Here is a 25,269-nt window from a genome sequence, read left to right on the forward strand (position 1 = left end):
CCAGAGGTGGGAGTGCACTTAATATGTTCTGGGAGACAGCAAGGAGGCAGCAGGGAGCCTGAGTGAGTGATGTGGGAGGTGGTGCAGGCACAAAGGTGGACAAGAGCCAAGGTTAAGCAGGATGTTCTAGGGAAGGGGCTTAGACTTAAGCCAAGTCATAAAGAATGAAGGGGAAGCAGCCAGGAGAAAAGTGGTAGGCGGTGTTCTTGGCAAGGTGAAAAGGCCCTAAAGTTAGACTAAACTGGGAGAGTTGGGGGAATCTCAAGAAAGCCAGGGTGGCTACAGCAGAATGAGTGAGGGGGGGAGTGGGAGGAGGTTAGGTCAGGGAGGTAATAGGGAGACAGATCCTGTAGGCTTTGAAGGCCGTGGGTTAGGGATTTGGATTTAAGCAAATACTTGAAGGATGAAGAGAGGTGGATGATTTGCCAGGCAGTGGGAACAGCAAGTGCAAAGGCCCTGAGGTGGACCAAGCATAATGTGCTCAAGAGGATAGCAAGGAGCCCAGAGTAGCCAGAGCTGAGTGAGTGAGGGGTGAGTCACAGAGCCTTGAATACCCTGACCTCTTGGTCCTCCTGCATCTCTACCCAGGTGGACGGCATCCTTCAGTACCTGCCCTTCCAGGCGGCAGATGGGCAGGTGCAGGTGTTCCGCCAGGGCCAAGATGCTGTCGTGCGCACAGACTTTGGCCTGACTGTCACCTATAACTGGGATGCCCATGTGACTGCCAAGGTGCCCAGCAGCTATGCGGGGGCCCTGTGCGGGCTCTGTGGGAACTTCAATGGGGACCCAGCTGACGACCTGGCTCTGAGGGGTGGAGGCCAAGCTGCCAACGCACTGGCCTTCGGGAAGAGCTGGCAGGAGGAAACAAGGCCAGGCTGTGGAGCAGCTGAGCCAGGCGACTGTCCCAAGCTGGACAACCTGGTGGCCCAGCAGCTGCAGAGCAAGAAGGAGTGTGGGATCCTTGCCGACCCCAGTGGGCCCTTCCGGGAGTGCCACCACACACTGGACCCACAGGGTGCTGTGCGAGACTGCGTCTACGACCGCTGCCTGCTGCCAGGCCAGTCTGGACCACTGTGTGACGCATTGGCCTCCTACGCTGCTGCATGCCAGGCCGCTGGGGCCACTGTGCACCCCTGGAGGAGTGAGCAACTCTGCCGTGAGTACCGAGAGTGACGACTGGGGGACTCAGCCTTACGTATATTCATTAATGTATAAATATCATTAAGTCATTGAATTCTTATAACAGCCCCATGAGGTAGGGGCTATGGTTATACCCATTTAACAGATGAGGAGCCAGAGGCTCAGAAAGTTCGTTACATGCCTGGGATCACGACAGCTAGGAAGTCACAGATGCAGTAAATATTTGTAAGATGGCTGGATACAGCTGGTGGCCCCAGGTCTGATCCCCATTCGGCAGCTGTCATTCAGAGATGAGCTCCTAAGGATCCCTGCCTGCACATCTGGCAGTTGGTTTGGAGGATCTCGGTCAGGACTGCTTGTCTCTGCTCTGCTTGGTCTCATCTTCCAGCCGGCTAGCACAGGCTTCTTCACACAGTGGTCTCAAGGTTCCAAAGAGCAGCAAGGGTGGACAGCCCCCAGTGGGCAAGCACACTCCAGGCCTCTGCTTGACGTCACATTTGCTAATGTCCCATTGGCCAAAGTCAGTACCATGGCCAAACCCAGAGTAAGGGGTGGCCAGCGTCCGTCTGTCACAATCCCCATCGTACATCTCTGCCACAAACATATGCACGAGTGAGCAACATTTAATAAGTTTTAGAAATGCCTGAGACCATAGACCCTAAGTGTTAAAAAAAAAAAGGATAGAGAGTTATCATTGCAAGTCTCGTTAGTACACAACTGATAAAAAATATTAAACACGGGGCTTCCCTGGTGGCGCAGTGGTTGAGAGTCCGCCTGCCGATGCAGGGGACACGGGTTCGTGCCCCGGTCCGGGAAGATCCCACATGCCGCGGAGCGGCTGGGCCCGTGAGCCATGGCCGCTGGGCCTGTGCATCCAGAGCCTGTGCTCCACAACGGGAGAGGCCACAACAGTGAGAGGCCCATGTATCGCAAAATATATATATATATATATATATATATATATATATATATATATATATATATATATATATATATTAAACATGTATTGGAAAGACATCTCTTAATGAGATGGATGGGTTTTTCCCCCAGTAGTTCATGTCTGTTGTTGGAAGGAGACAGGGTGTAGCATCAATTCTATTTTTCATTTTGTAGATATGATATTACTAAGTGGATGGAAGTGGCAGGAGTTCTGCTAGAGCAACGTCACTCCGTTCTTTGAACCCCTTTTGAGTTGCAGGGAAGTTAGTCGCACTGAGAGATGCCATAAAACTTACTTTTTATGACTCCTAAGCAGCTGATTCTATGAGGCCCTCCTTCTGTTTTGTCGGGAGCAGAGCTGGAACTGGTTTGATACCAGTAATGATTTGTCACTAGTAATGATTTGTCATCCATTGTCTCCATGCTTATGGTAATATTTGAAATTGTCCCTTCGTGTCCCTGGAAGTTTTCACGTCCCCACGGTAGCACACTGTGTTAAGATTCGGGATTGTTCTCTTCTGTAAAGTGGGAGAAGCACACTTGCAAAAGGGACAGTGGGAAAGCAGATGCAACTCCATCAGAGGTGCATTCTCAGGCCGATCGTTTTTAGGAAGAACTCGCATAATTAGAGCCAGGACTTGTGTGGCACACTTCCCACTGGGCAGGTTCTGTTCTAAGGGCTTAACAGCTCTCATTTCATCCTCACCACCACCCTGTGAGGTGGGATCATCAAGGAAATGGAACCGCAGAGATATTAAGTAACTTGCCTGGGGTCACACAGCAGGGCAGCATGATTTGAGCCCAGGCCAGTTGACTCCTGAATTTGTACAGTTAATTGTTGCATTCTATGGCCTCTGTAGTAATTGAGAATCTCTTATTTCCTTAAAACTACTCTTTCCCTTGGACCCCTTGGAAGTTCTAGAAGACTGGGTTGTGAGGACTCAGACACCAGGCAGAGGGAGGCCTGGGGGGGTGCCTGAACCCATGTGCCCAGCACCAGCTTCAGCTCTTGTGGGTATTTTGCTATTCTCATTCATCTATCTCCTCCACCACCACCCCTTTCTTTTTTTATTTTGTGGAAATATTTTAAAGCAAATTCTAGACATGAATTTTGCCACAAATACTTTAGTAAACATCTCCAGCAGATAGGACTTTTAAGCAACATGACCACAGTGCTGTTATTACCAACAACAAAAATAACACTAATTCTTTAACATCCTCTAATACCCAACCTGGGTTCGAATTTCCCCAATTGTCTAAAAAATGTGTTTTTTTCGCTTTAATTGAATGAGGATCCAGACCAAATCCACACTGCACTGGGTTGATTTTTCTGTATTCATTTTTATCCTGTAATAGCCCCCTCCTTTTTTTCTCCATCATATTATTATGAAAATTTTCAAATATACAAAAGAGTTGAAAGAATTTTACAGTGAACACACGTATACGTACCATCTACATTCTACGATCTGTGTTTTACTATACTTGCTTTATCACATGTCTATCCCTCTATCCACCCCTTCCTTTGTTCATGGAAAAAACAGGTCATTTATTCTACAGAATTTCCTACTTTCTGGATTTGGCTCGTTGCTTCTTCACAGTGTATTTAATTTGTCCCTCTGTCCCCTGATTCTCTTGTAAACTGGATATTAGCTCTATAATGGTGCTGTCCAATGGAACTTTGGTGATGGTGGAAATGTTCTATACCTAAGCTGTCCCATCTGGTCACCACTAGTCACGTGTGGCTATTGGGCACTTGAAATCGAGCTAGTGTGACCAAGGAACTAAATCTTCAATTTTACTTAATTTTAATTAACTTACATTTAAATGGCCACATGTGGCTATCGTATTGGATGGTGCAGATAGAGGCTTGAGTGAGTTCCGTTTTAGGGGGGGTTTTTTGTTCTTTTTTTGTGAGGAAACCACCTGTTTTATAATCTGGGATGACTGGAGTTTGGAGAGAGAAACAGGGGTTCTTTTTCATTTTTTTCTTTAGCACCCTGGCCAAATATTTTAATTTACTATAGAATTACTACCACTACTACTGCATTACTGCTATAGAGTGAAGAAGCTAAAAATACTGCATTCACAAATACACTGCATAGATTACACACACGCACACACACACACACACGCATTTGCATGGTTAAAATATGTACCACGGATCCACAACTTGTTACCAACTTGAATAAGGTCATTAAAGACATTACAGATAAACCCAGACCACCGTTAAATTGGAATAGTATCTTAATTATCAGGAGTAGATTAACTGTGATATGTTTGCCAGGCCCCACTGAACAGAGGGTCTCCTTGCCGCTGTACCACTTATACGTGTGAGTGTGTGTGAGCATGTGTGTGTGCATGCGTGTGGGTGGGGGGAGGTCCACGGTGTCCCCAGGGAGCAGGGATTCTTGATCCTGATGGCTGCTCTCCCTGCAGCCCTGAGCTGCCCGCCCCACAGTCACTACGAGGCGTGTTCCTACGGCTGCCCGCTGTCCTGCGGAGACCTCCCGGTGCCTGGGGGCTGTGGCTTCGACTGCAAAGAGGGCTGCGTGTGTGATGAGGGCTTCGTTCTCAACGGTGAGTCCTGCGTGCCTCTGCCCTCCTGTGGCTGCGTGTACGAGGGCACCTACCACCCGCCCGGCCAGACCTTCCACCCGGGGTCGGGGTGCAATTCCCTGTGCCACTGTGAGGAGGGTGGCCTGGTGTCCTGTGAGCCCTCCAGCTGTGGCCCACACGAGGCCTGCCAGCCGTCCGGTGGCGTCCTGGGCTGTGTGGTTGTGGGTTCTGCCACCTGCCAGGCATCGGGAGACCCCCATTACACCACCTTCGACGGCCGCCGCTTCGACTTCATGGGCACCTGTGTGTATTCACTGGCTCGGACCTGCGGGACCCAGCCTGGCCTGGCCCAGTTTGCTGTCCTGCAGGAGAACGTGGCCTGGGGCAATGGGAAAGTCAGCGTGACCAGGGTGGTCACTGTCCAGGTGGCCAACTTCACCCTGCGGCTGGAGCAGAAGCAGTGGAAGGTCACGGTGAGAGCAGGGCTGGAACGTGAAGGGAAGGGGCCTGGGGTAGAGGGTGATCTGTGGGTGGAGCATGTGTAGCACTCAGGCCAGGGGCAGGGGGCACAGAGCTCTGAGTAGATGTGGGAGGCATGGGGTCTGCAAAGAGAGGGGGTGCCAGTCAGAGCCTACAGTGGGGGACCAAGACCTTCTCCCATGTAGCTCAGTCTCCACCTCCCTGCCCCTTGATTGTCCCCTCTGGACATCTACCCCTTCCACTCCATCTTCCCCTCCCTCCTGGTCCCTGCTTTCATAAGGGTGTTAGTACATTGAGACCTGTATTCATTTCCTGAGGCTGCTGTAACAAATTACCACCAACTTGGTGTCTTAAAACAACAGAAATTTATTTTCTCACAGTTGTGGAGGACAGAAGTCCGAAATCAAAGTGTTGGCAAGAGATGCACCGCCTCCAAAGGCTCTGGGGGAGAATCCTCCCTTTCCTCTTGCAGCTTCTGGTGGTTCCAGGTGTTCTTGGCTTGTGGCCACATCACTCCAGTCCCTGTCTTCATTTTCACATGGCCTTTTCCCCTGTGTGTCCCTGTATCTTCTCCTCTTCTGGCTCTTTTAAGGACACTTGTCATTAGATATAGGGCCCGCCCTAATCCAGGACGATCCCATCTCAAGATCTTTACCCTAATTACATCTGCAAAGACGCTTATTCCAAATAAGGTCATATTCTGAGGTTCTAGATGGACATATCTTTGGGGAACCACCATTCAACCCACTACAAGACCCTATTATTAGGCCCATTTTGCAAATATGGAAACCAAGACCCTGAGAGGTGAGGTCACACAGATCTTCAGTGTCAGGCAGGGGCTTGATCTAGGGTCTGACCTCTCAAAGTGTACCCTCTGAAGCACGGCATCTCCCACCTCCCAGGTGAATGGTGTGGACAAGAGGCTGCCTGTGGTGCTGGCCGAGGGCCAGGTCCGCGCCTCCCAGCATGGCTCAGACGTTGTGATAGAGACTGACTTTGGCCTGCGCGTGGCCTATGACCTCGCGTACAATGTGCGGGTCACCATCCCAGGCAACTACTACCAGCAGCTGTGTGGCCTGTGTGGGAACTACAACGGTGACCCCAAGGACGACTTCCAGAAGCCCGACGGCTCACAGGCAGGCAGCTCCAATGAGTTCGGCAACTCCTGGCAGGAGGCAGTGCCAGGCTCTCCCTGCCTGCCCACCTGCAAGCCCGGCGAAAGCTGTGACACGGAGCTGGAGTGTAAACCTGAGCTGCAGGAGAAATACGAGCAGCAGCAGTTCTGTGGGCTCCTCACCAGCCCCACGGGGCCGCTGGCTGCCTGCCACAAGCTGGTGGACCCCCAGGGTCCCTTGAAAGATTGTGTCTTTGATCTCTGTGTGGGTGGCGGGAACGAGAGCATTCTCTGCAGCAACGTTCATGCCTATGTGAGTGCTTGCCAGGCAGCTGGAGGCCACGTCGAACCCTGGAGGACCGAATCTTTCTGTCGTGAGTGAGGGGCAGAGAGAGGGGGAGGTAGAGGCACAGAAGGGGCAGACCCTGGGCCCTGCAGCCTCTCACTCCCAGGGGCTCTGACCTGCACCCCCTCTTTGCAGCGATGCAGTGCCCCCCTAACAGCCACTACGAGCTCTGTGCAGACACCTGCTCCCTGGGCTGCTGGGCACTCAGTGCCCCCCCGCAGTGCCCAGATAGCTGTGCCGAGGGCTGCCAGTGTGACTCCGGCTTCCTCAACGACGGCCAAGCCTGCGTGCCCATCCAGGAATGCGGCTGCTACCACAACGGTGTCTACTACGAGGTAGGGACCTGGTCATCCTGGGCAGAGCTGGGGACTGCAAGCTGGACCCCCCTCCCACTGCCCATTAGCCCCACGGCCTGTCCGCTTGGCCTCCTGAATGTCTCTCCCACCCACTCCTCTTCCCCTCGCCATGGCCCCACCGTGGTCCAGGTTTGTCCTCTCCCAGCTGTCTCCCTTCCAGCCCTCACTTTTGCTCCCTCTCGTCTACCATCCCCAAGGTAGCAGGTAAGACCCTTCCAAATATGACCATAGGTCCTGCAACTTGAAACCATCCCCTGGCTCCCCAGGTCAAGTTTCGGCTTTGTATCCAGGTCTAGATTTCGTCTCTGTGATACCAGAGGCTAACTCCCTCTGCTTCCCTCTGCCACTCTCTGAGAGTTACTCCTTTTCCTTTGATTTGAGTGTGTGTTTATCTAAAGTTTGTCTCCCTCAAAGGTCTGAGAGCTCTGTGAGGGCAGGAACCCTCTCTGTTTGCCTCCTCATACGAATAATAATCGTACTACAGCAAACAGGCGTATGGTGCTTACTGTGTGCCGGTTACTGCTTTAAGTGCTGTATGTACAATATATATGAATTTATTGATTTCTATATAATATATATACTTTTTATATAATGTTATATATAAACTTTTTATTATAAAAATTTTCACACAGGCAGAAGTCAAGAGAAGAGTATAGTAAATCTCAACGTACCCGTCACTCAGCCTTCAAAAATAATCAACATTTTCCCAATCTTATTTCATCGCTACCCATGCTTCCTCTCCATTCTGGGTCTTTAAAGGAAATCCTTTTTCATTTCATCTGTACTTTATATGGATTATTAACTCAGTTATACTTTCATAAGTTGGTGCCATTATTACCTGAAACTTACAGATGAGGAAACTGAGGCATAATGGGGCTAAGTAATTTGAGCAGAGTGGTGTAACTTGGAAATAGCAGAAACAGGCTTCAGACCCAGGCAATCTGCTCCAGAGCCTTTGCCCTTAATTCCTGTGTTTCTCCCATACAGCAGACATTTAGTAGCTATTTTGGAATAAATAAATGAGTGAGTAAATGAATGAAACTGAATGAATGAATAAATTGGGCCCCAAGGCCATGCTGTGCCTTAGACAAGGGGCCACCCTGCTGGAAGATGTCCCTTTTATGTCCTCCAGACCCCTTTATGCCCGGAACACCAAAGTTGCCAGAGTCAGCTCCCGCCCTGATAGCTGTGTCTTCTGTCCCCACAGCTGGGGCAGACTGTACTCATTGACAACTGCCAGCAGCAGTGCGTGTGCCACGCCGGAAAAGGCCTGCTGTGCCAGGACCACAGCTGCAATCCGGAGCAGGTGTGCCAGCCCTCGGGAGGCGTCCTGAGCTGCGTCACCAAAGGTGCTGGGCTGGGGCCAGGGCCGGTGTGGCTGGGGTAACAGAGGACGGGGACTCTGCAGCTGAGGGTGATATGACCCGGCTCTTCACGGTGGGAGGCACAGAGGACTAAGGATTGAAGTCTCAGACCTGGGGACCCCTATGCTGGGATTCCCAAGGCCAGGGGCAGTAGCCCTTCAGACTGGAAGGCAGGGACTCTTATGGTGGAAACCAGGCTGTGGGAACCCTCAGGGATAGGTTTCCCAGGGCAGATGGCAGAGACCGTCAGTGTAAGGCAGGGACCGGCAAACTTTTTCTCTAATTGGCCAGATGGTAAATATTTAAACTTGCAGGCCATATGGTCTTGGTCACAACTACTCACCTCTGCCTTTGCAGCATGAAATCAGCTGTGGACTTTGTAAGTGAATGGGGTGTGGCTCCAATGAAATTTTATTTACAGAAACCGGCAGCTGGAAGTGTATAGTTTGCTGGCCACTGGTATGCGGGTTTAGGCTTAGGGTTTCAGACACCATCCCCAAGGGGTAGAGGAGACTGGGACCCACAGAGTCCTGAGGTCTAAGGCAGAGACCCCACCAAAGCCAGGGTCTTGAATACAGGACCCACCTCAAGTGAAAGATCAGGATTTATAGGGACACACTCTCAGACAGGGGACACCTCTCAGGATTAAGTCTAAACCACAAAGCCACCCCACAGGACTGACTTCACGGGGTGGAGGGCAGAGAATTATTCCTGAGGATAAAGGGATATACCTCCAGAACTGACTGAGATCTCAGGGCTGATGGGCAGGATATCAGGGACTCCCAGGGACCAGAGTATCTTGGTCAGAGTCCAACAGGAGACAGAAGCCACACAGTAGCTTAAATAGGGAAAGTTTAATAGAATTCTTTGCTTGTAATAGGGATTGACTACTAAGGGATAAAAAGAACGCCGACGAACACAGGAAGAGCAGCTGTAGGGAGCAGCCCCTGCCCCCAAAGGTTACAGCAGAGCACCTAAGGAAGGGAGGAATTGGGAAGACGGCCCCCACTCCAAGGCTGAGAGGCAGATCTCATTGGAGGGTGGCAGAGAGGTTGTGCAGGCTGAGCTGGAAGGTGGGAAAACCCCCACTGGGGTGCTGGCAAAACTCACTGGGAAGCCACCTGCCGGGGTGCCTGAGTGACTCGCTGGGAAACCAGCTGGGGCCAGTGAACCTCACCGAGTGGGTGTCCACCAGGCTGCTGGCCCTGCTTGCCACCAGGAGCCTGGAGAGCAAAGCCCACTGGAAGCAGAGCAGCCCCTTCCTCCTGCCGTGACCCTCCAGCACCTTCTGCTGACAAAACCTAACTTTATTGGTGGATTTGGAGCTAAGGGGCAGTCAACTGAAAACTGGCACAGGGGGAGAGAGAAGGGAGTTTTAAGGCTGGGGTCTTGGGCACAGGGGTTCCAAAAGCTGGGTTCACAGATTCAGTGGCCCTAGGAACAGTCTTGGACAAAGAGACCCTCGGAGGTAAGGCCTGAGAAATGAGATCCCCAAGGCCAGGGTCTTAGGCACAGCAACCCCAAGGAGATAGAATCTTGCACAGAGGGATTGCCAGGCTATGAGACTCAGATACAAGGACCCCAGGGTCAGGGTCTCAAATGGTGGGACCTCTGGGGTTAGTTTCTCACCAGAAAGTTCCTGAAGTACCTTGGTCTTGGGCACAGAGACCTCCAGGACCTGGGTCTCAGGTGTGGTGGCCCTCAGGAGGCTGGGAGCTCAGGTGTGGGGGAACCCGGGCCCGAGGTCTTGGACACAGAGAACCCTGGGCTGTGGATGTCCTCATGGATGCCCACAGGGCTAGCATCACACACACAGGGACTCCTGTGTCTCTGGTCTCAGACCTCGGTCCTCTGGGGCTGAGATCTCAAGCAAGGGGACCCCAGAGCCTGGGTTTCAGATGTAGGGACCCTAGGACCTGTGTCTTGGCTGCAAGGACCTCGGGGCCTGGGTCTCAGACAACAAACAGCAGGGCCTGGGTCTCAGATGTGGGGACCTTTGACAGGGTCTTGGACACAGAGTTTCAGACGTGGAGGGGTACCCAGGGCCTGGTCTCAGAAATGGCAGACCGTAGGGCCTGCATCTCAGATGGGAGGAACCTGGAATCTGGTCTCACCCCCAGTTGCCCTTAGAGCCAGTATCCCTCGCACAGATTGGGGCAGATGCTGGGAAGTAGCTGGCCGTATGCTTGGCAGCCCCTCAAGGTCCTCTCTCCTCTGCCCCCAGACCCGTGCCATGGTGTGACGTGTCAGCCACAGGAGACATGCCAGGAGAAGAATGGCCAGGGTGTGTGCGTGCCCAACTACGAGGCCACGTGTTGGCTGTGGGGCGACCCACACTACCACTCTTTCGATGGCTGGAACTTTGACTTCCAGGGTACTTGTAGCTATGTGCTGGCATCAACCAGCTGCCCAGGGAGCAGCGCCCAGGGCCTGACATCCTTCACTGTCACCACCAAGAATGAGAACCGGGGCAACCCCTCTGTGTCCTACGTGAGGCTGGTCACCGTGACCATCCTCAACACCACCATCTCCATCCACAAAGGCGAGATCGGCAAAGTCCGGGTAAGGATGGCCCCTGAGCCCCCAGGTAGGTGGGAAGGGTCCTGCCAGCCACAGTTAGGAGCTCAGTGCTCTCTCTCTTCACTTAGGCCTGAAACAAAATGGCCGCAAGAGCAATAATAATTACAACAAAAACATCACCCCTCTATTGGGAATTAAATGAGTCTAGCCCTTTGTTAAGGGCTTTAATGTAGGACTTAAATTTTGCCTTTTTAGAATTTGCCTTTTTAGAGATCTGGGTTTGAATCCAGGCTCTCCTTATGAGCTGTGTGATGTTGGGCAAATGACTTGACTTGGTGGGCCTCAGTTTCCTCATCTGTGAAATGGGGATCATAGCAGGCCCTGCCCCACAGTGAGGTGATGCATGTAAAGTGCTCAGCTGTGGGTCTGACCCAGGTAAGCACCCTTGACTGTTTGTGAGGGAACAAATGAGAGGCCCAGAGCCTCCGACATGAAGAGAAATTGAGAGAGATGGAGAGAGAGAGAGATGGACTGCCCAGAATAATGGAGATGCAGATTAATGTCAGCTCACAGGGAGAGAATGAAGTACGGAACAGAGCAGGCCCTCAATAAACGATGGTGAGTGAGTGGAAGAAATGCCCAGACACACAGAGATGCACAGGAGATGATGAGAGGGGGAGGGACTAGGTGAATGAGACCCAGAGAGATGGACCTAGAGAGAGAATGTCTCACACACACACACACACACACACACAGATGCAGAGAGAGATAGTGCACAAGTGAGAGAGACACAGAGAAGGGAGGGGGCCCAGAGAGAGAGACAAATGAGAGAAACTCATAGAGAATCCGGAGAGAGAGAGAGAGGTCTAGATGTAGAAAGAGGGAGAGAAACAGAGAGAGAGAGAGAGAGAGAGAGAGAGATGAGGGAGGGAGACAAAGATCAAAAGAGAAACCCAGGGCTTCCCTGGTGGCGCAGTGGTTGAGAGTCCGCCTGCCGATGCAGGGGACATGGGTTCGTGCCCTGGTCCAGGAAGACCTCACATGCCGCGGAGTGGCTGGGCCCGTGAGCCATGGCTGCTGAGCCTGCGTGTCCGGAGCCTGTGCTCCACAATGGGAGAGGCCACAACAGTGAGAGGCCCACATACCGCAAAAAAAAAAAAGAGAAACCCAGAAAAAGCAACAGAGTGGGCTTTCATTCTCCAGGGCCTGGACTAGAGCAGATGTCCATAATGTTTGTCAAATGACTATATGACCAGCAGTCACGGGGAAGGCCTTGGCAGCTCCCAGCCACGGCAGGACGAGCAAGGGAGGCAGGGGGCCAGAGCCGGGTCTCGGCATCTCCAGTGACCTATGTTTGCCTCCCTTCCCCCTCTTCCCCCAGGTGAATGGCGTGCTGACGGCATTGCCTGTCTCTGTGGCCGGTGGGCAGCTTTCAGTCACCCAGGGCGTATCGAGAGCGGTGCTGGCCACCGACTTCGGGCTGCGGGTCAGCTATGACTGGGATTGGCGAGTGGAGGTGACGCTGCCCAGTAGCTATCACGGTGTGGTGTGTGGGCTCTGTGGGAACATGGACCATAACCCCAGCAACGACCAAGCCTTCCCTAACGGCACGCTGGCTCCCTCCATACCCGTCTGGGGTGGCAGCTGGCGGGTTCCAGGCTGGGACCCACTGTGCTGGGATGAATGTCAGGGGTCCTGCCCAACATGTGCCGAGGACCGACTGGAGGAGTACAGGGGCCCTGGCTTCTGTGGACCCCTAGCCCCTGGCTCCGGAGGCCCCTTCGCTGCCTGCCATGCCCACGTGGCCCCTGATAGCTTCTTCAAGGGCTGCGTTCTGGATGTCTGCCTGGGCGGTGGGGCCCAGGACATACTTTGCCAGGCTCTGGCTGCCTATGCCGCTGCCTGCCAGGCTGCTGGGATTGTCATTAAGGACTGGAGGACGCAGGCCGGCTGCGGTGAGTGCTGGGGGACAGAGCAGAAGCTGGGGGCAGGGGTCCTGTCTCTTTGGGGCTGGTTTGGTTTCACTCCAGTCCTTCTGGGTCTGTTTGTTTGGTTTTTTCTCTCTGTCTCTCTGTTTTTGTTATTGTCTCTCAGTCTCTTGGCGCTTGTCTCTGTGTCTCCCTTTGATTGTCTCTCATCCTCTCTCTCCCTGTCTCTGTGTCTTTCGTTGTCTCCTGCTCTGTCTCTCGTGGTCTCTGTCTGTCTCCTCCTACCCTATCCTCAGACCCCACCTCCTGACACCATTCTCTCCCTTTCTTTCCCTCCCACTCCTTCATCCATCCACAGAGCTCTCCTGCCCAGAAAACAGCCACTACGAGCTCTGTGGCCCCCCCTGCCCAGCTAGCTGCCCGTCTCCTGCACCCCCCACCGCCTCTGCCCCATGTGGGGGCCCCTGCACCGAGGGCTGCCAGTGTGACTCAGGCTTCGTGTTGAGCACCGACCGCTGCGTTCCCCTGGATGGTGGCTGCGGCTGCTGGGCCAACGGCACCTACCACGAGGCAGGCAGCGAGTTTTGGGCTGATGCCACCTGCTCCCAGCGGTGCCACTGCGGGCCTGGCGGTGGCTCACTGGTCTGCAAGCCTGCCAGCTGCGGGCTAGGTGAAGAGTGTGCCCTACTGCCCTCAGGCCAGCATGGCTGCCGCCCTATCAGCACAGCTGAGTGTCAGGCCTGGGGTGACCCCCATTACATCACCCTGGATCGGCACCACTTCAACTTCCAAGGCGCCTGCGAGTACCTGCTGAGTATGCCCTGCCACAGACTACCCCCGGGGGTAGAGAACTTCACGGTCACTGTAGACAATGAGCACCGGGGCAGCCAGGCCATCAGTTACACCCGCACTGTCACCCTGCACATCTACGGCCACAGCTTCACCCTCAGTGCCCGCCGGCCCCGACAGCTGCAGGTGAGGGGTCAGTGGGCCAGGCAAGAGCATGTACCAGCCCTGGAGTTGCCTGGGACAGTTAGGGGTCTGCCACTACTCTGATTGCCTTTCACAGGTTAACAGGGCAGATGGAGGGATCGAGAGAGAGTATAGGCCTTGGAGCTGGATGGCTTGGAGTAGTGGCTTCCCCATCTTGAGCCTTAGTTTATTCCTCTGTAAAATGGGTCTAAGAACAGTACCTGCTTCAGAGGGTAGTGTGAGGAGCCAGTGACATCGTGCCTATAGTCGCTTATTATTAGTACTACTATTATAATTACAAGGGGGGAGGTCACGTGCACAGGGACCCTACCCGCCACCCCTCCCCCACCCCCCACCCCACCCCCCGCCACTAGATAGTGGAGTCGGGATTCGAACCTGTGCCTGCGACATTCACCACCCCCACTCCCACCCCGACCCTGTAGGTGGACGGCACGCTGGTGGCGCTGCCCTTCCAGCTGGACTCGCGCCTGCGCGCACACCTGAGCGGCGCCGACGTGGTGGTGACCACGGCCACGGCGATCTCGCTGGCTTTCGACGGAGACAACAACGTGCGCCTGCGCGTGCCGGCGGCGTACGCGGGCACCCTTTGTGGCCTCTGCGGGAACTACAACCAGAACCCCAACGACGACCTGAATGCGGTGGGCGGGAACCCGGACGGCTGGCAAGTGGGCGGCGCCGAGGGCTGCGGGGAGTGCGTGCCCGGGCCGTGCCCGCAGCCCTGCACGCAGGAGCAGCAGGAGCCCTTCGGCGGTCCCGACGCCTGCGGCGTGATCTCCGCCCCCGACGGCCCGCTGGCTCCTTGCCACAGCCACGTACCGCCCACGCAGTACTTCCAGGCCTGCTTGCTGGACGCCTGCCAGGCTCAGGGCCATCCGGGAGGCCTCTGTCCTGCCGTGGCCACCTATGTGGTAGCCTGCCAGGCCGCTGGGGCCCAGCTTGGCGAGTGGAGGCAGCCGGACTTCTGTCGTGAGTACTGATCCATGCATGGGCCGTATAGCAGGGGGCTCCCCTCCTCCCCCCTTCCCGGGGCTCTAAGACAAGAGCCTTCTCGGTGGGGCTTAGGCACCACCCTGCCTCCCCTGAGCCCAGATATCTCCTGTGAAAGAAACACCTTGGCGTTCACACACTGAAATATACCAGGTCACATTCTGCAGTGGTAGAGACTCAGATACACGTGGTTGGAAGCCCTGCGTCCAGTACCCTCTCAGGATTCATGCGCTTAGATAGACTGGGGTGGCTGACCCTGTCCAAGCTCCACAGCTAGATGACACCTGGTCAGGTAGATTCTCTCAGCTACCCCTGGTCAGAGAGACCTAGAGAGTTACACCTGGTCAGATGCCCCTAGACGGTTTTACAGGGAAATACACAGGGTCGGATAGAACTGGTCCCCTAACCTCAGACAGAGACTCCTCTGGTTAGAGACGCTTGATCACATTTACACTGAGACACACTCAGGCAGATATACCCACGTAGAATCAGGACCCTGACATAGCCCCAGGCAGACACATACAGATTCAGCTCAGACGGTCCTGGGCAGTTCCCCTCAGACAGATCTCCTGGTCAGATTTATCCTGTCAGCTTCACCCAATCCACATACATGTGGTCAGAGTCACACACTGACAGACCCTGTCGTCGAGACCGTGAGAGGCTCCAGGTCAGACACTGACAGTCAAGCGTACTCGTGTGGATTCGTACCCCAAGGTACATCCGGCCAGATTCACACCCTGAGATACAGTTGGTTCCTGCATATCTTGGTCAGATATATGGGGTTGGATTCGCCCAGTCAGATCAACTTGATCTTTAGAAACACTTGATCCGGTTGACACACTACCTGGGCAGAGAGACCCCAGGTCCCCACACTGAATCCCCCCGTTAGATGTAGTGGATCAGACACCCCGCTCAGATCCCCGGACAGATTCATTCACGAAATGTACTCAGGCAGAACGTACAGATTCACCTGGGCAGGTTCTCCCGCTCTGTGCCTCCCCTGTGTTCCTCCCTCGTGCCTGCCTGGCTCATTCCCCTCTTGTCCCCACAGCCCTCCAGTGCCCGGCCCACAGTCACTACAAGCTCTGTGGTGACTCCTGCCCTGTGAGCTGCCCTAGCCTCTCAGCGCCCGAGGGCTGCGAATCCACCTGCCGGGAGGGCTGTTTCTGCGACGCTGGCTTTGTGCTTAGTGGAGACACCTGCGTGCCTGTGGGCCAGTGCGGCTGCCTCCACGAGGGCCGCTACTACCCGCTGGGCAAGGACTTCTACCCGGGTCCTGAGTGTGAGCGGCGCTGCGAGTGTGGGCCGGGCGGCCAGGTCAGCTGCCAGGAGGGCGCGGCCTGCGGGCCCTACGAGGAGTGCCGGTTACAGGATGGCGTCCAGGCCTGTCGCCCTACAGGCTGTGGCCGCTGCCTGGCCAGCGGGGGCGTCCACTACATTACCCTCGACGGCCGTGCCTATGACCTGCATGGCTCCTGCTCCTATATCTTGGCCCAGGTCTGCCACCCACAGCCTGGGGACGAGGACTTTACCATTGTGCTTGAGAATAATGCGGCTGGAGATCCCCAGCGTCTGGTGGTTACTGTGGCTGGCCAGGTTGTGGGCCTGGCTCGAGGGCCACAGGTAAGTGGACGTGGCCTTGCCCTGGGGATCTGAGGGCAACCTGGTCCCACCTTGGAGGCTCTGAGGGGGACAGGGCCCACCCTGGGGGTTTTGAGCGAGATATGACCCTGCCCCACGGGGGACTGAACAAGACACAGCCCTGCCCTGGGGTCTCTGAAGGGGACACGACCCTACCCTGGGAAGTCTGGGGGGGACATGGCCCCACCCCAGTGTGACTGAGAGAGAGACAGCTGCATCCTGGGAGTCTGAGGGAACTGCCTTACCTGTGCTTCTATGAGCCCTGACGCATCTGACCCTCCATCCAGGTCACTGTGGATGGCGAGGCTGTAGCCCTGCCTGTGGCTGTGGGCCACGTGCGGGTGACCGCCGAGGGCCGGAACATGATTCTGCAGACCACCAAGGAGCTGCGTCTTCTCTTTGACGGCGATGCCTACATCCTCATATCCATCCCTAGCCCCTTCCGTGACCGGCTTTGTGGCCTCTGTGGGAACTTCAACGGCAACTGGAATGATGACTTTGTCCTGCCCAGTGGCGCCATGGCCCCCAGCGTGGATGCCTTTGGAGCCGCATGGCGGGCACCCGGCTCCTCCCAGGGCTGTGGCGAGGGCTGTGGGCCCCAGGGCTGCCCCCTGTGCTCAGCAGAGGAGACGGCGCCCTATGAGAGCCTTGAGGCCTGCGGGCGGCTCCAGGATGCCAAGGGCCCCTTCTCGGCCTGCCATGCAGCTCTGAGCCCCTCTGAGTACTTCCGCCAGTGCGTGTATGACCTCTGTGCCCAGAAGGGCAACAGTGCCACCCTCTGCCGCAGCCTGTCAGCCTACACAGCGGCCTGCCAGGCAGCTGGCGTGGCCGTGAAGCCCTGGAGGACAGACAGCTTCTGCCGTGAGTGTCCATGGGCCCCTGGGAGGACTTCAGCCCAGGCTCGGGGGTACCCTCTGGCCTGCTCCCTGTCCTGTGTGCATCTCAGGAGCAGTCCCCAGCTCCTCCCACAGCACACCCTGCTGGCTTCCCTCCTGCCTGGCTGACCGGCCCTTCTCAGACTCCTTTCAGGGGCCTGCTCTCCTGAGACCTCAGATGCAGTTCTTCTCAAGGCCCATCCGGAACCTTTTTTGTGGTGACCTTGGAGGGTGGGTCGGGCAGGTCAGAAGCTCACACAATAAAGCCTGAGTCTGTGGCTCACCCAGTTCCTCCAGGATGGGACCGTAGCCCCTCAGATCCTTTAAGACAAGGCTGCAGCTCCCTCAGACGCCCAGCCCAAGACTGTACCTCTTAGATACCCACAGTTAGGGCTTATCTGTTTCCTTCAAACCCCCAGGACAGGGCCATGTCTCCTTGGACTCTCCTGGACAAGGCAGTGGCCACTCATGCCCCCAGGGCAGGGCTGTGTCTCCTTCATTCTCCTCAGGGTAGGACCTACATCCAGGCCCATACCTACCCTTATAGCCTTAGATTTGTCCTCGGTGCTGGCAGTAGACACTGCCTGTCTCCATGTCTGACCTCTCTCCTGACTGCCAGCCTCATGGGTCCAGTGACCTCCTGGACACTTTGCACTTGGTGTCCTCAGGGTCCCTCACACACCTCCTGTGTTCCTGTATGACATCAGCATTTCACCCCAAACCTGGTCCTCCTATTCCTGATCCTGGTCCTCATCGCGGGGCAGCCACACCACCCACCAGTTGCTTAGCCAGAGCCCAGGCCCTCACTCTGGTTGCTTCCCCTGGGTCCTCACAGCCCCCATCCTGGCCCTGACCCCTCTGCCTGTGCTTGCCGCATCCTGGCCCTGACCTTCTGTCTGTATTTCCCCAATGCAGCCCTGATCACACTGGGCCATCGCTATCTGTCCCACTGACAGATAGAGCAGGGCCTGGAGCTGTCTTCATTGCCGTGTCCCCAGCACCGGCAGCCCAGAGCTGGGTGTGCAGTAGGCCCCATTCATTATTCAGTGGCCGTGTGTAGGCATGACCCCACCCTGCCTTCTCTCTCCGCAGCGCTCCAGTGCCCTGCCCACAGCCACTACTCCATCTGCACGCGCTCCTGCCAGGGCTCCTGTGCGGCTCTCTCTGGCCTCACGGGCTGCACCACCCGCTGCTTTGAGGGCTGCGAGTGTGACGACCGCTTCCTGCTGTCCCAGGGTGTCTGCATCCCTGTCCAAGACTGCGGCTGCACCCATGACGGCCGATACTTGCCAGTAAGCAGGAGCTTGAGATGGGCAGGGAGGGTGGAGGGGCTTGAGGGGGACTCAGAGTTTCTGTGCTGACCCCCTCGAGGATGGGGACAGAGAGGCTGCCACCACTTCCCTGCTGTGTGACTCAATGTTAGTAACGTCCCTGTGTTAGTTTCCTGTGGCTGCTGTGACGAATGACCGCAACTCGGTGCCTTAAAACAAGAGAAATTTATTCTCTCACAGTTCTGGAGACCAGAAGACAGAAATCAGGATAACTGGGGCAAGATGTCGGCAGGGCGGCACTCCCTCCAGAGGCTATAGGGGAAGAGCTGTTCCTTGCCTCTCCCAGCGTTTGGTGGCTGCAGGCATTCCTTGGCTTATGGCCATGTCACTCCAATTTCTGCTTCCATGTCGCATTTCCCCTCCTCTTCTGTATGTGTCATAAAATTTCCCTCTGGCTCCTCCTTATAAGGATACACTTGATTGTGTTTAAGGCCCACCCAGGATAATTTCAGCATCTCAAAAATTCTTAATCACAACTGCAAACACCCTTTTTCCATGTGAGGTAACATTTACTGGGTCTAGGACCTGATGTCTTTGGGGTGGCCATTATCGGACCTACGACAGTCTCCTTCCTGAGCCTCATTTTCTCCATCTGTAAAATGGGGTTAGTCATCATCCTTGCACCATAGGTGTCTGAGGAATCGGGGGTGATTGTGCTTGAAAGGCACCCACTGAGCACTGGGCCTCACCCTCCATGTTCATCACACTCAGTAAAAATAATAGTAATTTATAGCAGAGCACAGCTACAGTCATTTAATAATGGAAGCGAAAGTTAATAGTTGATTTACTTTTGTGATTGATATTTTTTGAGTCCTTACTATGCACCAAGTTTGTTATAGACGTCATTTGATAGTAACAGCGATTCTACGAGTCACGTACTATTGTTATTTTCCCCATTTTATGGATGACAGAGAGAAGTCAGCCCAAGGCTACCTGTTAGCAAGTGGGGAGTCTGGGATGCACACCCCAGCAGCCTGGGCTCACCTTCTGAACTACTAGGCTGTCCTGCTTCTTCAAAAGCATATTTATCAAATAAAGGAAAGATGGATTACCACATCCCTTCCCTGTTCCTCCCAGTTTTATTAATGGCAGAAAGGTAGGCTAGAGTGTCTAGAAGTGCAGGACTTCTGCGGAAGAAGATGCCAAACTACTCCTACTCCTTCCTTCAGGCCTCACCGCCTACAGGAAGCCCTCTCTGATCCCCTAGGTGGGGTTAGGCTCCTCCTCTGGACCCCCACAGACCCCTGTGCTTCCCCGTGCCAGCCTTGACCACTCTGCCCGTGCTAGGTTTCTTGGATTTGTAGGTCTGATATTCAGGGGAGAGGTCTGGGCTGGAGACATAAATCTGGGAGTCATCAGTATAGAGATGGTAATTTTTTTTTAATTAAATGTATTCATTTTGTTTAAAGCTCTCAAACTTTTATTTTTAAATAATTCAAATTTAAGAAAAATTACAAGAATAGTACAAAGAACTCCTGCCTACCCTTTACTCAGGTACTTCGAATGTTGACCTTTTTTGCCACTTTATCATCCCCCCTCTCTCTCTCTCTCTCCATATATATATATATATATATATATATATATATATATATATATATATATATATATATGTTTGTATGCATACACACATACTGCTTTTTCTGCACCATTTGAGAGTATGATGCAGACATAGTACCCCTTTACCCCTAAATACTTTTGCAAGGATTTCTTAAGAATAAAAAAACTCATTTGATCTGACCACAATACAATTCAAAGTCAGAAAATTAATACTGACTTGATACTGTTATCTAACGTAAAGGTTTTATTTGAATTTCACCTGTTGTCTCAATAATGGTCTCTATAACAATTACCCACACCCGACCCACACCCTGGGCCAGGGTGCAGCTGAGGATCAGACACTGCTTTTAGTCTTCATGAGATTTGGTGAGATCACCAGGTAGTAAATGGTAGATAGAGAAAGAATAGATCTGAGGACTAAGCCCTGGACAGGATAGTGTTCAGGATTTGGGAGATGAGGAGGAACTTGAAAATGCAGTGAAGAAAGAACAGCCGGTCAGACAGGAGAAAACCAGGAGAAAGTCCATTTCCTGGAATTGGGTTTCCAGAGCCCTCTGTTCTAGGCTGGGGGTGCCAGGACTCTGGAATATCTCCAGTGCCCACTCCTACCTGTATCAGTTAGCTTTTGCTGGGTTGCAAACCACCCCCAAGACACAGTGGCTTAAAACAACGGTTTGTTTAGTTCACAATTCTGCAGCTCTGCAGTTTGGGCTGGGATCAGCAGGGCAGTTCTTCTGCCACCCCTGGGCTCACTCATACATCTGTGGTCCCCCAGTGGGTCAGCTGAGGGCTGGCTGTCTCTCTTCCACGGGGTCTCTCATACTCAGGCAGGCTAGCCTGTGGTGTCTGGGAAGGGTTCCGAGAAAGAGAGAAGAAATCTGTAAGGTCTCTTGAGGTCCAGGCTTGAACCTGGCACAGCGTTGCTTCTGCTGCATTGTAATAACCAAGGCATAGTCTTAAGGCCAGCCCAGATTCGTGAGGAAGAGGAAACTCCATTTCTTAATGAGAGCTACTGCAAAGTCACTCTGCATGGGCCCAGAGGGTTGACGGGTTGTGTCTGTTTTTTCAGTCCACCGCACCACTGTAACCTGGCCCCTTTCTGTGCACAGGCGAACTCCTCCCTGCTGACCTCAGACTGCAGCGAGCGCTGTTCCTGCTCCTCGAGCACCGGCCAGACGTGCCAAGCGGCCAGCTGTCCGCCAGGCCGCGTATGCGAGGTCCAGGCTGGGGTCCGGGACTGCTGGGTCTTCCGTGGCCTCTGTTCCCTCTCTGTGGATGCCAACCTCACCACCTTCGATGGGGCCCGCAGTGTCATCAGCTCCCCTGGCATCTATGAGCTCTCTTTCCGCTGCCCAGGACTACAGGAGACCGTCCCGTGGTACCGTGTGGTTGCTGATGTCTGGCCCTGCGATAGCAAAGCTGCAGTTCTGGGCCACGTTCACATCTTCTTCCAGGATGGACTGGTGACTGTGACCCGAAAGAAGGGCGTGTGGGTAAGCCTGGACACAGGGGGCATGTCTCCCCTGAGCTTTGTTCTTCCTGTTGCAGTGTCCCTACATTCCTGGCAGCCCATCTGCCTTGCTGTCTGTTTTCTTTACAGATCTCTGCAGTTTGTTTCTCTGGATTTCTATTTGTGTCAGTACTTCAAACTTAGTCCCTCTATTCTGGCTGAGCTCTTGAAGAGCAAAAGCACATTCAAGTAACTTACTAGTTTTGATTTTAGTGTTAACCAAGACTCTGTTGGTTGCAAGTGACAGAAAACCAAATTCAGAGTGCCTTGAGTAAAAATGAATTGACTGGCCCACATAACTAGAAAATCCAGGGGCAGAGCCTCAGGAGTGGCTGGATCCAGGTGCCTGGCAGTGTCATCGGAATTTGTACCTCTGTGTTTTAGACTTGCTGTCCCCCAAATCAGCTTCATTCTCTGTGACTCCCCACAACATACTCATGAGACAGGGACTATTATTATCCCCATTTTACACAGAGGGGAAACTAGGGCCCCGGAAGGTGACATCATTTACCCAAGTCACTCAGAGAGTACCCGGGAGATCCAGGCTTTGAACCCACCGGCACCCAGGCTCTGAACCACTTCGATGGGAATGGAGTGTGGTGGTGACTGTGTGGATATAAGGGACCAAGATGGACTCCAGGTGCAGTGCTCAGTGGGAACACCCTTTGGACTCTATCAATCCCAGGCCACTCGACCCTTCCCTCAGCCGTCTTTCAGCTTGCTCTTAGGGCCCCCTCAGGCCTGTCATTGTTTGCCTCATGAGTCCATTCCAGCCCCAGTGGGTTCTCCCTTCTGCCCCTTGACTTCTGTTGACTTACCACTGCCTTGCATTTACCAAACCCCACAGTTCTCACCACCCCAATTCCAAATTTCTAGAGAGAGAATCTGGCCAAACTGAGGGCTGTTGCTGACTCAGTCTAATCATCCGTGGCCCAAGTAATAGAGCCTAAGACCCAAACACAGATGTCAGGCTGCCCTAAAGTTCCCATGTCTGTTTCCATGACCTGTTCATTGATTGCAGAGACATCCACTGGTGTCCTCTGGGTCTAGGGGGGCGATAAAGCCAATGCTCCCCCAGTGAATGGTCTGTCTACATCCCTCCACCAAGGCATCGAGCTGGTCCAAGACTCAGCCCTGCTGAAAGCAGGGAAGCTTGAGTTCTCTTGTTAGTGTAATCCGGACCAGTCCCTCTTTTTCTCTGGCCTCTGCTTGATCCATAATTCAGGTGAACAGACCCCTGCTCTTGACCTTCCCTTGCTCCTCTATCAAGAAACGATTCTCTACACAGCAGATGTTCTAGAAATGTGAATCAGATCAGGGCATTCTGCGCTTAAAACTCTACAGTGACTTCCCAGAACAACATTCCAAACTCAAGCCACCTCCCTTCCATGGCCTTGTGTGATCGGACTGCTGCCAGCCTCACCAACCTCATCTCCTACAGCTCCTTCCCTCATTGGCTGTGCTGATAATAGGCCAAGCTGGCCTTTATCCTATTCATACAGCAGAGCAAGCTTGTTCCCACCTCGGGGCCTTTGCATTCGCTGTTCCCACTGCTGCAATGCAGATTTTCTAAGAGTTGGCTCCTTCTCATCCTTCAGACCTCAGTTCTGGCATTGCTTCTACCAAGAGGCCTTTCCCAGCTACCTATGGAAGCTCTGACTCCATCCCAGTCTCAGTGCTGTTACTCTGTTTTATTTCCTTCAAGTGCTTATCACTCTCTGAGGTTATCCATTATTTCTTTGTGTTTGTTGCCTTTCTCCATTACTAGAATACAATCCTCAGGTGGGCAGGGATCCTGTTCATCTTGATCATCACTTTGTCACCAGTACCCAGATCAGGGCCTGGCACCAAGAGGGTACCCAGGAAAAGTTTGGTTTTGTGAATACATTCATCCCTGTTCCCTCCGCACCAGGCCATGTGCTGGGTAACACAGATAACTCAGACCCAGTTCTTACATCGTCGAAGCTTGCAGCCAGGTGAAACTTTCCGTCCATCTCTCCAACTATCCTTCACTGCATCCATCCCTCCTTCTCTCCTCCTTCTACGTCTCTTTCCTTTTTCCCTCTCTTCCTCACCCCTCCCCTCCCTCCATTCCTTCCTTCCATCCAACCATTTATTCACCCACCCATCCATCCATCTTTTCAGACCTATCTACCTATCTTTCCAGTCTATCTACCCACCTCTCCAATCATCTGGCAGAGGAAGAGTCACATGAAAAAGCATTTAAAAAACACTTTTCTTTGAAACAAGGCTTGCTAGGGAATCTAACTTCAGAAGGGTTAACTCATCGAAGAAAACAGACAACAGGACTTCCCTGGTGGCACAGTGGTTGAGAATCTGCCTGCCGATGCAGGGGACACGGGTTCAAGCCCTGGTCCGGGAAGATCCCACATGCTGCAGAGCAACTAAGCCCGTGTGCCACAACTACTGAGCCTGCGCTCTAGAGCCCGCAAGCCACACCTAGTGAGCTTGTACGCCACAACTACTGAAGCCCATGCACCTAGAGCCTGTGCTCCGCAACAAGAGAAGCCACCGCGATGAGAAGCCCGTGCGCCACAATGAAGAGTAGCCCCCACTCGCCCCAACTAGAGAAAGCCCGTGTGCAGCAATGAAGACCCGATGCAGCCATAAGTAAATAAATAGATAGATAGATAGATAAATTAATTTTTTTAAAAAAACCAACAGACACAGTTATTTAAAGGGGAAAACTCACGAGGTTACCAAGGTTACTGAGTTCACAGCCAGTGATGGAGAAATATAGTCATTTTCTCACATGATCATTATACTTGCTAGGTCATTACTTGTCTTCAGACATCAGCATTGAAAAAATAAGGGATGAAGCTGCCTTGTTAGGGAACCAGTAACTTACAGGAAATGCCCAAGTGTTCTTTTCTTTTGTAAACTAGAATCAGACAGGATGATGCTGGGGTTTGACTGATTGTTTGTTTATCTATCTGGTACAAGTGCTTCCCCCCAACCCCGGCCGCCCTTGGAATGTTGTGTGCACACCCGCTTATGCATTGATCCATCTGTTCATCCATCCGCTCCCTGTCCTTCTATCCGTCCATCCACATCTCCAGCTACCTTAGGTCTCCATCTCTCCATTTGGTGCAATCATCCAGGTCTCCATCTCTTTCAGAATCCGCATCTCTGCTTCCACTCCTTGAACTTGTTGTCTTCCTTGGGCTCTCCATCCTAGTAACACCCCAGCTCTCCTGTGGTTCCAGCTCACCTCTGTGTTTCACCCACCCTCCCCCAACCACCAGGTGAATGGTCTCCAAGTGGATCTCCCAGCTGAGGTGTTAACGTCTGTGTCCGTGAGTCGGAATCCTGATGGCTCCGTGCTAGTCCAGCAGAAGGCAGGGGTTCGGGTGCAGCTTGGCACCGATGGGCAGCTAGCTGTGGTGGTCGGCGATGACCATGCTGGGATGCTGTGTGGGGCCTGCGGAAACTTTGACGCGGACCAGACCAATGATGGGCATGACCCCCAGAAGGAGACAACACTGGAAAACTGGAGAGCACAGGACTTCTCCCCATGGTGAGGAATGTAGCTTGGAAGCCAGGCTAATTGGAGCAGGGGCACTTGGGTCCTCATGGGAAAGGGGCAGTCGGGATGGGTGCTCAGTCTACAA

General features: G+C 53.5%; 1 protein-coding gene across 5 annotated transcripts in view; it reads left to right on the plus strand.

Annotated features, from left to right (window-relative positions):
- FCGBP (Fc gamma binding protein) overlaps window positions 1-25,269 on the plus strand; it is a 143,294-nt gene that overhangs the window by 117,828 nt on the left and 197 nt on the right. For all 5 annotated transcript variants that reach the window (XM_067718052.1, XM_067718056.1, XM_067718053.1 and 2 more), the window contains 14 exons: window positions 589-1,156; window positions 4,516-5,108; window positions 6,018-6,603; window positions 6,711-6,910; window positions 8,139-8,280; window positions 10,520-10,857; window positions 12,197-12,770; window positions 13,102-13,718; window positions 14,159-14,702; window positions 15,775-16,346; window positions 16,652-17,225; window positions 18,332-18,531; window positions 21,237-21,620; window positions 24,904-25,175. In XM_067718052.1, the coding sequence (XP_067574153.1) occupies window positions 589-1,156; window positions 4,516-5,108; window positions 6,018-6,603; window positions 6,711-6,910; window positions 8,139-8,280; window positions 10,520-10,857; window positions 12,197-12,770; window positions 13,102-13,718; window positions 14,159-14,702; window positions 15,775-16,346; window positions 16,652-17,225; window positions 18,332-18,531; window positions 21,237-21,620; window positions 24,904-25,175 (6,164 nt within the window). The remainder of the gene's footprint in view (window positions 1-588; window positions 1,157-4,515; window positions 5,109-6,017; window positions 6,604-6,710; window positions 6,911-8,138; window positions 8,281-10,519; window positions 10,858-12,196; window positions 12,771-13,101; window positions 13,719-14,158; window positions 14,703-15,774; window positions 16,347-16,651; window positions 17,226-18,331; window positions 18,532-21,236; window positions 21,621-24,903; window positions 25,176-25,269) is intronic.

The sequence above is a fragment of the Pseudorca crassidens genome, chromosome 20, assembly GCF_039906515.1.
Source record: "Pseudorca crassidens isolate mPseCra1 chromosome 20, mPseCra1.hap1, whole genome shotgun sequence".
Classification (NCBI taxonomy): Eukaryota; Metazoa; Chordata; class Mammalia; order Artiodactyla; family Delphinidae; genus Pseudorca; species Pseudorca crassidens.